The sequence below is a fragment of the Entelurus aequoreus genome, linkage group LG05, assembly GCF_033978785.1.
Source record: "Entelurus aequoreus isolate RoL-2023_Sb linkage group LG05, RoL_Eaeq_v1.1, whole genome shotgun sequence".
NCBI classification, from domain to species: Eukaryota; Metazoa; Chordata; class Actinopteri; order Syngnathiformes; family Syngnathidae; genus Entelurus; species Entelurus aequoreus.
The window spans coordinates 10,825,042-10,838,543 of NC_084735.1; the positions used below are offsets into that span (position 1 = coordinate 10,825,042).

At 50.4% G+C, this 13,502-nt stretch overlaps 1 protein-coding gene across 1 annotated transcript in view; it reads left to right on the top strand.

Moving 5' to 3' along the window:
* Positions 1–13,292, top strand: part of LOC133650157 (complement component C8 alpha chain-like) — a 34,638-nt gene extending 21,346 nt beyond the window's left edge. The window contains exons 9-11 of the mRNA XM_062047076.1: positions 40–197; positions 7,519–7,744; positions 13,089–13,292. Coding sequence (XP_061903060.1) covers positions 40–197; positions 7,519–7,744; positions 13,089–13,240 — 536 coding nt within the window. The 3' untranslated portion in view covers positions 13,241–13,292. The remainder of the gene's footprint in view (positions 1–39; positions 198–7,518; positions 7,745–13,088) is intronic.
* Positions 13,293–13,502: the final 210 nt, after the last annotated feature.

Genomic DNA, 13,502 nt, shown 5'->3' on the forward strand with positions numbered 1-13,502 from the left:
ATATATATATGTATATATAATGTATTGTTGTACTGGAAGACAGCGACACAGGTTCAGCTGTGATTGAGGACATCATCACCATGGTAACGGGGGGCTACGTAGACACCAGCAGCAGCTTGTTGACCATCAGGGACCCCGAGACTTACCGCAAGTGGGGGGCAAGTCTTAAATACAACCCGGCGGTCATTAAGTACGAGGTAAGACCCTAAAAGTATTCACACCACCTCACTTGTCCACGTTATGTCAAGGTTTTGTTCCAAAATACAACACGTTCATATTTGTCTTCAAACTTCTACACACAATAACCCATTATGACAATAGGAAAATGTTTATTTTTTATGTAGAGCCTTTTGTCAATACTAAGTTGCTGCACCTATTGTTAGCAACCACAGCCTGGAGTCTTTTTCAATACCATGCCACAAACCTATCTTTGTACCGTGTGCCAGTCCCCCACGTTGCCACAAACCTATCTTTGTACCGTGTGCCAGTCCCCCACGTTGCCACAAACCTATCTTTGTACCGTGTGCCAGTCCCCCACGTTGCCACAAACCTATCTTTGTACCGTGTGCCTGTTCCCCCACGTTGCCACAAACCTATCTTTGTACCGTGTGCCGGTCCCCCACGTTGCCACAAACCTATCTTTGTACCGTGTGCCAGTCCCCCACGTTGCCACAAACCTATCTTTGTACCGTGTGCCGGTCCCCCACGTTGCCACAAACCTATCTTTGTACCGTGTGCCGGTCCCTCACGTTGCCACAAACCTATCTTTGTACCGTGTGCCGGTCCCCCACGTTGCCACAAACCTATCTTTGTACCGTGTGCAGGTCCCTCACGTTGCCACAAACCTATCTTTGTACCGTGTGCAGGTCCCTCACGTTGCCACAAACCTATCTTTGTACCGTGTGCAGGTCCCTCACGTTGCCACAAACCTATCTTTGTACCGTGTGCAGGTCCCTCACGTTGCCACAAACCTATCTTTGTACCGTGTGCCGGTCCCTCACGTTGCCACAAACCTATCTTTGTACCGTGTGCAGGTCCCTCACGTTGCCACAAACCTATCTTTGTACCGTGTGCAGGTCCCTCACGTTGCCACAAACCTATCTTTGTACCGTGTGCAGGTCCCTCACGTTGCCACAAACCTATCTTTGTACCGTGTGCAGGTCCCTCACGTTGCCACAAACCTATCTTTGTACCGTGTGCAGGTCCCTCACGTTGCCACAAACCTATCTTTGTACCGTGTGCAGGTCCCTCACGTTGCCACAAACCTATCTTTGTACCGTGTGCAGGTCCCCCACGTTGCCACAAACCTATCTTTGTACCGTGTGCCAGTCCCCCACGTTGCCACAAACCTATCTGTGTACCGTGTGCCGGTCCCCCACGTTGCCACAAACCTATCTTTGTACCGTGTGCAGGTCCCTCACATTGCCACAAACCTATCTTTGTACCGTGTGCCGGTCCCCCACGTTGCCACAAACCTATCTTTGTACCGTGTGCCGGTCCCCCACGTTGCCACAAACCTATCTTTGTACCGTGTGCAGGTCCCTCACGTTGCCACAAACCTATCTTTGTACCGTGTGCCGGTCCCCCACGTTGCCACAAACCTATCTTTGTACCGTGTGCCGGTCTTTCACGTTGCCACAAACCTATCCTTGTACCGTGTGCCGGTCCCCCACGTTGCCACAAACCTATCTTTGTACCGTGTGTCTGTCCTCCACGTTGCCACAAACCTATCTTTGTACCGTGTGCCGGTCCCCCACGTTGCCACAAACCTATCTGTGTACCGTGTGCAGGTCCCCCACGTTGCCACAAACCTATCTTTGTACCGTGTGCAGGTCCCTCACGTTGCCACAAACCTATCTTTGTACCGTGTGCAGGTCCCTCACGTTGCCACAAACCTATCTTTGTACCGTGTGCAGGTCCCTCACGTTGCCACAAACCTATCTTTGTACCGTGTGCCAGTCCCCCACGTTGCCACAAACCTATCTTTGTACCGTGTGCCTGTTCCCCCACGTTGCCACAAACCTATCTTTGTACCGTGTGCCGGTCCCCCACGTTGCCACAAACCTATCTTTGTACCGTGTGCCAGTCCCCCACGTTGCCACAAACCTATCTTTGTACCGTGTGCCAGTCCCCCACGTTGCCACAAACCTATCTTTGTACCGTGTGCCTGTTCCCCCACGTTGCCACAAACCTATCTTTGTACCGTGTGCCGGTCCCCCACGTTGCCACAAACCTATCTTTGTACCGTGTGCCAGTCCCCCACGTTGCCACAAACCTATCTTTGTACCGTGTGCCGGTCCCCCACGTTGCCACAAACCTATCTTTGTACCGTGTGCCGGTCCCTCACGTTGCCACAAACCTATCTTTGTACCGTGTGCCGGTCCCCCACGTTGCCACAAACCTATCTTTGTACCGTGTGCAGGTCCCTCACGTTGCCACAAACCTATCTTTGTACCGTGTGCAGGTCCCTCACGTTGCCACAAACCTATCTTTGTACCGTGTGCAGGTCCCTCACGTTGCCACAAACCTATCTTTGTACCGTGTGCAGGTCCCTCACGTTGCCACAAACCTATCTTTGTACCGTGTGCCGGTCCCTCACGTTGCCACAAACCTATCTTTGTACCGTGTGCAGGTCCCTCACGTTGCCACAAACCTATCTTTGTACCGTGTGCAGGTCCCTCACGTTGCCACAAACCTATCTTTGTACCGTGTGCAGGTCCCTCACGTTGCCACAAACCTATCTTTGTACCGTGTGCAGGTCCCTCACGTTGCCACAAACCTATCTTTGTACCGTGTGCAGGTCCCTCACGTTGCCACAAACCTATCTTTGTACCGTGTGCAGGTCCCTCACGTTGCCACAAACCTATCTTTGTACCGTGTGCAGGTCCCCCACGTTGCCACAAACCTATCTTTGTACCGTGTGCCAGTCCCCCACGTTGCCACAAACCTATCTGTGTACCGTGTGCCGGTCCCCCACGTTGCCACAAACCTATCTTTGTACCGTGTGCAGGTCCCTCACATTGCCACAAACCTATCTTTGTACCGTGTGCCGGTCCCCCACGTTGCCACAAACCTATCTTTGTACCGTGTGCCGGTCCCCCACGTTGCCACAAACCTATCTTTGTACCGTGTGCAGGTCCCTCACGTTGCCACAAACCTATCTTTGTACCGTGTGCCGGTCCCCCACGTTGCCACAAACCTATCTTTGTACCGTGTGCCGGTCTTTCACGTTGCCACAAACCTATCCTTGTACCGTGTGCCGGTCCCCCACGTTGCCACAAACCTATCTTTGTACCGTGTGTCTGTCCTCCACGTTGCCACAAACCTATCTTTGTACCGTGTGCCGGTCCCCCACGTTGCCACAAACCTATCTGTGTACCGTGTGCAGGTCCCCCACGTTGCCACAAACCTATCTTTGTACCGTGTGCAGGTCCCTCACGTTGCCACAAACCTATCTTTGTACCGTGTGCAGGTCCCTCACGTTGCCACAAACCTATCTTTGTACCGTGTGCAGGTCCCTCACGTTGCCACAAACCTATCTTTGTACCGTGTGCCAGTCCCCCACGTTGCCACAAACCTATCTTTGTACCGTGTGCAGGTCCCTCACGTTGCCACAAACCTATCTTTGTACCGTGTGCCGGTCCCCCACGTTGCCACAAACCTATCTTTGTACCGTGTGCAGGTCCCTCACGTTGCCACAAACCTATCTTTGTACCGTGTGCCAGTCCCCCACGTTGCCACAAACCTATCTTTGTACCGTGTGCCGGTCCCCCACGTTGCCACAAACCTATCTTTGTACCGTGTGCAGGTCCCTCACGTTGCCACAAACCTATCTTTGTACCGTGTGCCGGTCCCCCACGTTGCCACAAACCTATCTTTGTACCGTGTGCCGGTCTTTCACGTTGCCACAAACCTATCCTTGTACCGTGTGCCGGTCCCCCACGTTGCCACAAACCTATCTTTGTACCGTGTGCCGTCCCCCACGTTGCCACAAACCTATCTGTGTACCGTGTGCCGGTCCCCCACGTTGCCACAAACCTATCTTTGTACCGTGTGCAGGTCCCTCACGTTGCCACAAACCTATCTTTGTACCGTGTGCCAGTCCCCCACGTTGCCACAAACCTATCTTTGTACCGTGTGCCGGTCCCCCACGTTGCCACAAACCTATCTTTGTACCGTGTGCAGGTCCCTCACGTTGCCACAAACCTATCTTTGTACCGTGTGCCGGTCCCCCACGTTGCCACAAACCTATCTTTGTACCGTGTGCCGGTCTTTCACGTTGCCACAAACCTATCCTTGTACCGTGTGCCGGTCCCCCACGTTGCCACAAACCTATCTTTGTACCGTGTGTCGGTCCTCCACGTTGCCACAAACCTATCTTTGTACCGTGTGCAGGTCCCCCACGTTGCCACAAACCTATCTTTGTACCGTGTGCAGGTCCCTCACGTTGCCACAAACCTATCTGTGTACCGTGTGCCGGTCCCCCACGTTGCCACAAACCTATCTTTGTACCGTGTGCAGGTCCCTCACGTTGCCACAAACCTATCTTTGTACCGTGTGCCAGTCCCCCACGTTGCCACAAACCTATCTTTGTACCGTGTGCAGGTCCCTCACGTTGCCACAAACCTATCTTTGTACCGTGTGCAGGTCCCTCACATTGCCACAAACCTATCTTTGTACCGTGTGCCGGTCCCCCACGTTGCCACAAACCTATCTTTGTACCGTGTGCCGGTCCCCCACGTTGCCACAAACCTATCTTTGTACCGTGTGCAGGTCCCTCACGTTGCCACAAACCTATCTTTGTACCGTGTGCCGGTCCCCCACGTTGCCACAAACCTATCTTTGTACCGTGTGCCGGTCTTTCACGTTGCCACAAACCTATCCTTGTACCGTGTGCCGGTCCCCCACGTTGCCACAAACCTATCTTTGTACCGTGTGTCGGTCCTCCACGTTGCCACAAACCTATCTTTGTACCGTGTGCCGGTCCCCCACGTTGCCACAAACCTATCTGTGTACCGTGTGCAGGTCCCCCACGTTGCCACAAACCTATCTTTGTACCGTGTGCAGGTCCCTCACGTTGCCACAAACCTATCTTTGTACCGTGTGCAGGTCCCTCACGTTGCCACAAACCTATCTTTGTACCGTGTGCAGGTCCCTCACGTTGCCACAAACCTATCTTTGTACCGTGTGCCAGTCCCCCACGTTGCCACAAACCTATCTTTGTACCGTGTGCAGGTCCCTCACGTTGCCACAAACCTATCTTTGTACCGTGTGCCGGTCCCCCACGTTGCCACAAACCTATCTTTGTACCGTGTGCAGGTCCCTCACGTTGCCACAAACCTATCTTTGTACCGTGTGCCAGTCCCCCACGTTGCCACAAACCTATCTTTGTACCGTGTGCCGGTCCCCCACGTTGCCACAAACCTATCTTTGTACCGTGTGCAGGTCCCTCACGTTGCCACAAACCTATCTTTGTACCGTGTGCCGGTCCCCCACGTTGCCACAAACCTATCTTTGTACCGTGTGCCGGTCTTTCACGTTGCCACAAACCTATCCTTGTACCGTGTGCCGGTCCCCCACGTTGCCACAAACCTATCTTTGTACCGTGTGCCGTCCCCCACGTTGCCACAAACCTATCTGTGTACCGTGTGCCGGTCCCCCACGTTGCCACAAACCTATCTTTGTACCGTGTGCAGGTCCCTCACGTTGCCACAAACCTATCTTTGTACCGTGTGCCAGTCCCCCACGTTGCCACAAACCTATCTTTGTACCGTGTGCCGGTCCCCCACGTTGCCACAAACCTATCTTTGTACCGTGTGCAGGTCCCTCACGTTGCCACAAACCTATCTTTGTACCGTGTGCCGGTCCCCCACGTTGCCACAAACCTATCTTTGTACCGTGTGCCGGTCTTTCACGTTGCCACAAACCTATCCTTGTACCGTGTGCCGGTCCCCCACGTTGCCACAAACCTATCTTTGTACCGTGTGTCGGTCCTCCACGTTGCCACAAACCTATCTTTGTACCGTGTGCAGGTCCCCCACGTTGCCACAAACCTATCTTTGTACCGTGTGCAGGTCCCTCACGTTGCCACAAACCTATCTGTGTACCGTGTGCCGGTCCCCCACGTTGCCACAAACCTATCTTTGTACCGTGTGCAGGTCCCTCACGTTGCCACAAACCTATCTTTGTACCGTGTGCCAGTCCCCCACGTTGCCACAAACCTATCTTTGTACCGTGTGCAGGTCCCTCACGTTGCCACAAACCTATCTTTGTACCGTGTGCCGGTCCCCCACGTTGCCACAAACCTATCTGTGTACCGTGTGCCGGTCCCCCACGTTGCCACAAACCTATCTTTGTACCGTGTGCAGGTCCCTCACGTTGCCACAAACCTATCTTTGTACCGTGTGCCAGTCCCCCACGTTGCCACAAACCTATCTTTGTACCGTGTGCCGGTCCCCCACGTTGCCACAAACCTATCTTTGTACCGTGTGCAGGTCCCTCACGTTGCCACAAACCTATCTTTGTACCGTGTGCCGGTCCCCCACGTTGCCACAAACCTATCTTTGTACCGTGTGCAGGTCCCTCACGTTGCCACAAACCTATCTTTGTACCGTGTGCCGGTCCCCCACGTTGCCACAAACCTATCTTTGTACCGTGTGCCGGTCTTTCACGTTGCCACAAACCTATCCTTGTACCGTGTGCCGGTCCCCCACGTTGCCACAAACCTATCTTTGTACCGTGTGTCGGTCCTCCACGTTGCCACAAACCTATCTTTGTACCGTGTGCAGGTCCCCCACGTTGCCACAAACCTATCTTTGTACCGTGTGCAGGTCCCTCACGTTGCCACAAACCTATCTGTGTACCGTGTGCCGGTCCCCCACGTTGCCACAAACCTATCTTTGTACCGTGTGCAGGTCCCTCACGTTGCCACAAACCTATCTTTGTACCGTGTGCCAGTCCCCCACGTTGCCACAAACCTATCTTTGTACCGTGTGCAGGTCCCTCACGTTGCCACAAACCTATCTTTGTACCGTGTGCCGGTCCCCCACGTTGCCACAAACCTATCTGTGTACCGTGTGCCGGTCCCCCACGTTGCCACAAACCTATCTTTGTACCGTGTGCAGGTCCCTCACGTTGCCACAAACCTATCTTTGTACCGTGTGCCAGTCCCCCACGTTGCCACAAACCTATCTTTGTACCGTGTGCCGGTCCCCCACGTTGCCACAAACCTATCTTTGTACCGTGTGCAGGTCCCTCACGTTGCCACAAACCTATCTTTGTACCGTGTGCCGGTCCCCCACGTTGCCACAAACCTATCTTTGTACCGTGTGCCGGTCTTTCACGTTGCCACAAACCTATCCTTGTACCGTGTGCCGGTCCCCCACGTTGCCACAAACCTATCTTTGTACCGTGTGTCGGTCCTCCACGTTGCCACAAACCTATCTTTGTACCGTGTGCCGGTCCCCCACGTTGCCAAAAACCTATCTTTGTACCGTTAATGATCCGTCTTGTTGCCAGACCATGCCCATCCACGAGCTAGTGCGCTTCAGCACAGCCTCTGACCACGTAGGAGCGCGACTGGCCAACCTTCAGAGGGGCTTGGATGAGTACCAGCAGCAGTTCAGTTCCTGCCGCTGCGCCCCCTGCAGGCATAATGGTGTACCCCTACTGACCGCTACTTCCTGCAGCTGCATCTGTAAGGCCGGCTACCAAGGACTAGCCTGCCAGGACACCCTGCGACCAGGTCTGTAGTAGTCTAGCCTACTTTGTGACCAGGTCTGTGATGGACTAGTAGTCTAGACTAGTTTGTTACCAGGTCTGTGATGGACTAGTAGTCTAGGTTACTTTGTGACCAGGTCTGTGATGGACTAGTAATTTAGGCTAGTTGGTGACCAGGTCTGTGATGGACTAGTAGTCTAGGCTACTTTGTGACCAGGTCTGTGATGGACTAGTAAACTACAGTAGTTTGTGACCAGGTCTGTGATGGACTAATAATCTACGGTAGTTTGCGACCAGGTGTGATGAAGGAGCAGTCTACAGTAGTTTGTGACCAGGTGTGTGATGAAGGAGCAGTCTAGAGTAGTTTGAGACCAGGTGTGTGATGAAGGAGCAGTCTACAGTAGTTTGTGACCAGGTGTGTGATGAAGGAGCAGTCCAGAGTAGTTTGTGACCAGGTGTGTGATGAAGGAGTATTCTAGGCTACTTTGTGACCAGGTGTGTGATGCAGGAGCAGTCTACAGTAGTTTGCAACCAAGTGTGTGATAAAGGAGCTGTCTACAGTAGTTTGTGACCAGGTGTGTGATGCAGGAGCAGTCTACAGTAGTTTGCAACAAAGTGTGTGATAAAGGAGCTGTCTACAGTAGTCTGTGACCAGGTGTGTGATGAAGGAGCAGTCTAGGGTAGTTTGTGACCAGGTTTGTGATGGAGTAGTCTACAGTAGTTTGTGACCAGGTGTGTGATGAAGGAGCAGTCTAGGGTAGTTTGTGACCAGGTGTGTGATGAAATAGTCTACGGTAGTTTGCAACCATGTGTGTGATGAAGGAGTAGTCAAAGGTAATATGTGACCAGGTGTCTGATGAAGTAATCTACGGTAGTTTGTGACCAGATGTGTGATGAAGTAGTCTACGGTAGTTTGTGACCAGGTGTGTGATGAAGGAGTCTTTAGTAGTTTGTGACCAGGTGTGTGATGAAGGAGCAGTCTACAGTAGTTTGTGACCAGGTGTGTGATGAAAGAGCAGTCTAGGGTAGTTTGTGACCAGGTGTGTGATGAAGGAGCAGTCTAGGGTAGTTTGTGACCAGGTGTGTGATGAAGGAGCAGTCTAGGGTAGTTTGTGACCAGGTGTGTGATGAAGGAGCAGTCTACGGTAGTTTGTGACCAGGTGTGTGATGAAGGAGCAGTCTACAGTAGTTTGTGACCAGGTGTGTGATGGAGTAGTCTACAGTAGTTTGCGTCCAGGTGTGTGATGAAGGAGCAGTTTACGGTAATTTGTGACCAGGTGTGTGATGGAGTCGTCTACAGTAGTTTGTGACCAGGTGTGTAATGAAGTAATCTACGGTAGTTTTTGACCAGGTGTGTGATGGAGTAGTCTACAGTAGTTTGTGACCAGGTGTGTGATGAAGTAGTCTACGGTAGTTTGTGACTAGGTATGTGATGGAGCAGTGTAGGGTAGTTTGCAACTAGGTGTGTGATGGATTAGTCTAGAGTAGTTTGTGACCAGGTGTGTGATGGATTAGTCTACAGTAGTTTGTGACCAGGTGTGTGATGAAGGAGTAGTCTACGCTAGTTTATGACTAGGTGTGTGATGGAGTAGTTTACGGTAGTTTGTGACCAGGTGTGTTATGGAGCAGTGTACGGTAGTTTGCAACCAGGTGTGTGATGGATTAGTCTACAGTAGTTTGTGACCAGGTGTGTGATGGAGTAGTCTATGATAGTTTATGACTAGGTGTGTGATGGAGTAGTTTACGGTAGTTTGTGACTAGGTATGTGATGGAGCAGTGTACGGTAGTTTGTGACTAGGTATGTGATGGAGCACTGTACGGTAGTTTGCAACCAGGTGTGTGACGGAGTAGTCTACGGTAGTTTGCAACCAGGTGTGTGATGGATTAGTCTACAGTAGTTTGCAACCAGGTGTGTGATGGAGTAGTCTACGGTAGTTTGCAACCAGGTGTGTGATGGATTAGTCTACAGTAGTTTGTGACCAGGTGTGTGATGAAAGAGTAGTCTACGGTAGTTTATAACTAGGTGTGTGACGGAATAGTCTATGGTAGTTTGTGACCAGGTGTGTGATGGATTAGTCTACAGTAGTGTGTGATGAAGGAGTAGTCTACGGTAGTTTATGACTAGGTGTGTGATGGAGTAGTCTATGGTAGTTTGTGACTAGGTATGTGATGTATCAGTGTACGGTAGTTTGCAACCAGGTGTGTGATGGAGTAGTCTACAGTAGTTTGTGACCAGGTTTGTGATGAAGTAGTCTACGGTAGTTTGTGACTAGGTATGTGACGGAGCAGTGTAGGGTAGTTTGCAACTAGGTGTGTGATGGATTAGTCTAGAGTAGTTTGTGACCAGGTGTGTGATGGATTAGTCTACAGTAGTTTGTGACCAGGTGTGTGATGAAGGAGTAGTCTACGGTAGTTTATGACTAGGTGTGTGATGGAGTAGTTTACGGTAGTTTGTGCCTAGGTATGTGATGGAGCAGTGTACGGTGTTTGTGACTAGGTATGTGATGGAGCAGTGTACGTAGTTTGCAACCAGGTGTGTGATGGAGTAGTCTACGGTAGTTTGCAACCAGGTGTGTGATGGATTAGTCTACAGTAGTTTGTGACCAGGTGTGTGATGAAGGAGTAGGCTATGGTAGTTTATAACTAGGTGTGTGATGGAACAGTCTACGGTAGTTTGTGACCAGGTGTGTGATGGATTAGTCTACAGTAGTTTGTGACCAGGTGTGTGATGGATTAGTCTACAGTAGTTTGTGACCAGGTGTGTGATGGATTAGTCTACAGTAGTTTGTGACCAGGTGTGTGATGGATTAGTCTACAGTAGTTTGTGACCAGGTGTGTGATGGAGTAGTCTACGGTAGTTTATGGCTAGGTGTGTGATGGAGTAGTCTACGGTAGTTTGTGACCAGGTGTGTGATGGATTAGTCTACAGTAGTTTGTGACCAGGTGTGTGATGGAGTAGTCTACGGTAGTTTATGACTAGGTGTGTGGTGGAGTAGTTTACAGTAGTTTGTGACTAGGTATGTGATGGAGCAGGGTACGGTAGTTTGTGGCTAGGTGTGTGATGGAGTAGTCTACGGTAGTTTGCAATCAGGTGTGTGATGGAATAGTCTACAGTAGTTTGTGACCAGGTGTGTGATGGAGCAGTGTAGGGTAGGTAGTTTGCAACTAGGTGTGTGATGGAATAGTCTACAGTAGTCTGTGACCAGGTGTGTGATGAAGGAGTAGTCCACGGTAGTTTGTGACTAGGTGTGTGATGGAGCAGTGTACGGTAGTTTGCAACTAGGTGTGTGATGGAATAGTCTACAGTAGTCTGTGACCAGGTGTGTGATGAAGGAGTAGTCCACGGTAGTTTGTGACTAGGTTTGTGATGGAGCAGTGTAGGGTAGGTAGTTTGCACCTAGGTGTGTGATGGAATAGTCTACAGTAGTCTGTGACCAGGTGTGTGATGGAGTAGTCCACGGTAGTTTGTGACTAGGTGTGTGATGGAGCAGTGTACGGTAGTTTGCAACTAGGTGTGTGATGGAATAGTCTACAGTAGTCTGTGACCAGGTGTGTGATGAAGGAGTAGTCCACGGTAGTTTGTGACTAGGTGTGTGATGGAGCAGTGTACGGTAGTTTGCAACTAGGTGTGTGATGGAATAGTCTACAGTAGTCTGTGACCAGGTGTGTGATGAAGGAGTAGTCCACGGTAGTTTGTGACTAGGTTTGTGATGGAGCAGTGTAGGGTAGGTAGTTTGCACCTAGGTGTGTGATGGAATAGTCTACAGTAGTCTGTGACCAGGTGTGTGATGGAGTAGTCCACGGTAGTTTGTGACTAGGTGTGTAATGGAGCAGTGTACGGTAGTTTGCAACTAGGTGTGTGATGGAATAGTCTACAGTAGTCTGTGACCAGGTGTGTGATGAAGGAGTAGTCCACGGTAGTTTGTGACTAGGTTTGTGATGGAGCAGTGTAGGGTAGGTAGTTTGCACCTAGGTGTGTGATGGAATAGTCTACAGTAGTCTGTGACCAGGTGTGTGATGGAGTAGTCCACGGTAGTTTGTGACTAGCTTTGTGATGGAGCAGTGTAGGGTAGGTAGTTTGCACCTAGGTGTGTGATGGAATAGTCTACAGTAGTCTGTGACCAGGTGTGTGATGGAGTAGTCCACGGTAGTTTGTGACTAGGTGTGTGATGGAGCAGTGTACGGTAGTTTGCAACTAGGTGTGTGATGAAATAGTCTACAGTAGTCTGTGACCAGGTGTGTGATGAAGGAGTAGTCCACGGTAGTTTGTGACTAGGTGTGTGATGGAGCAGTGTACGGTAGTTTGCAACTAGGTGTGTGATGGAATAGTCTACAGTAGTTTGTGACCAGTTGTGTGATGAAGGAGTAGTCCACGGTAGTTTGTGACTAGGTGTGTGATGGAGCAGTGTACGGTAGTTTGCAACTAGGTGTGTGATGGAATAGTCTACAGTAGTTTGTGACCAGGTGTGTGATGAAGGAGTAGTCCACGGTAGTTTGTGACTAGGTGTGTGATGGAGCAGTGTACGGTAGTTTGCAACTAGGTGTGTGATGGAATAGTCTACAGTAGTCTGTGACCAGGTGTGTGATGGAGTAGTCCACGGTAGTTTGTGACTAGGTTTGTGATGGAGCAGTGTAGGGTAGGTAGTTTGCACCTAGGTGTGTGATGGAATAGTCTACAGTAGTCTGTGACCAGGTGTGTGATGGAGTAGTCCACGGTAGTTTGTGACTAGGTGTGTGATGGAGCAGTGTACGGTAGTTTGCAACTAGGTGTGTGATGGAATAGTCTACAGTAGTTTGTGACCAGGTGTGTGATGAAGGAGTAGTCCACGGTAGTTTGTGACTAGGTTTGTGATGGAGCAGTGTAGGGTAGTTTGCAACCAGGTGTGTGATGGAATAGTCTACAGTAGTTGGTGACCAGGTGTGTGATGGAGCAGTGTAGGGTAGGTAGTTTGCAACTAGGTGTGTGATGGAATAGTCTACAGTAGTTTGTGACCAGGTGTGTGATGGAGCAGTGTAGGGTAGGTAGTTTGCACCTAGGTGTGTGATGGAATAGTCTACAGTAGTCTGTGACCAGGTGTGTGATGAAGGAGTAGTCCACGGTAGTTTGTGACTAGGTGTGTGATGGAGCATTGTACGGTAGTTTGCAACTAGGTGTGTGCCTGGCCAGTAACTTAGAAGTAGTCTTTGCCAATAAGCTGCAAGTCTAGTCTTTGGTTGTGCCCTAAAAGGTGTTGGTACTGTAAGTATATTCTTTATAACCTGCATCTTAGTGTTGAGATGGCCATGTAAAATGGCTAATGCTAATCAGCGTATTAGCATGTAGCTAGCTGCAAAGTAATGGTCCTCTCCATGTTGCCTTCTCCTGGCAGACACCAGCACAGACGGGTCCTGGTCCTGCTGGGGAACTTGGTCTCCTTGTACTTCAGGAGGCAAACGACGGACCAGGGTCTGTAATAATCCTCCACCTGATGGAGGCGGGGCTACATGTCTTGGCTCCTCCTCCCAGACGCAGCGCTGTTGATGCGAGTCTGAGTTCAACTTCCTGTTTTAATAAAAGGAGCTGAGTATTTCAACTTTTCAAAGTCTTCTTTCAGCCCCAACAAATCAACCTTTATCACGTATTTATATTCATGATTTACCTTTAATATCATGAATTAAAACTTGTAAATACCATTACTGACCAGTAGAGTGATTATTTATGATATAGTATGAAATCATGAAGGATTATTATCAATCATCTATAAGTGAGTGCTCATTACACAATAAAAGCTATTTGACTGCGC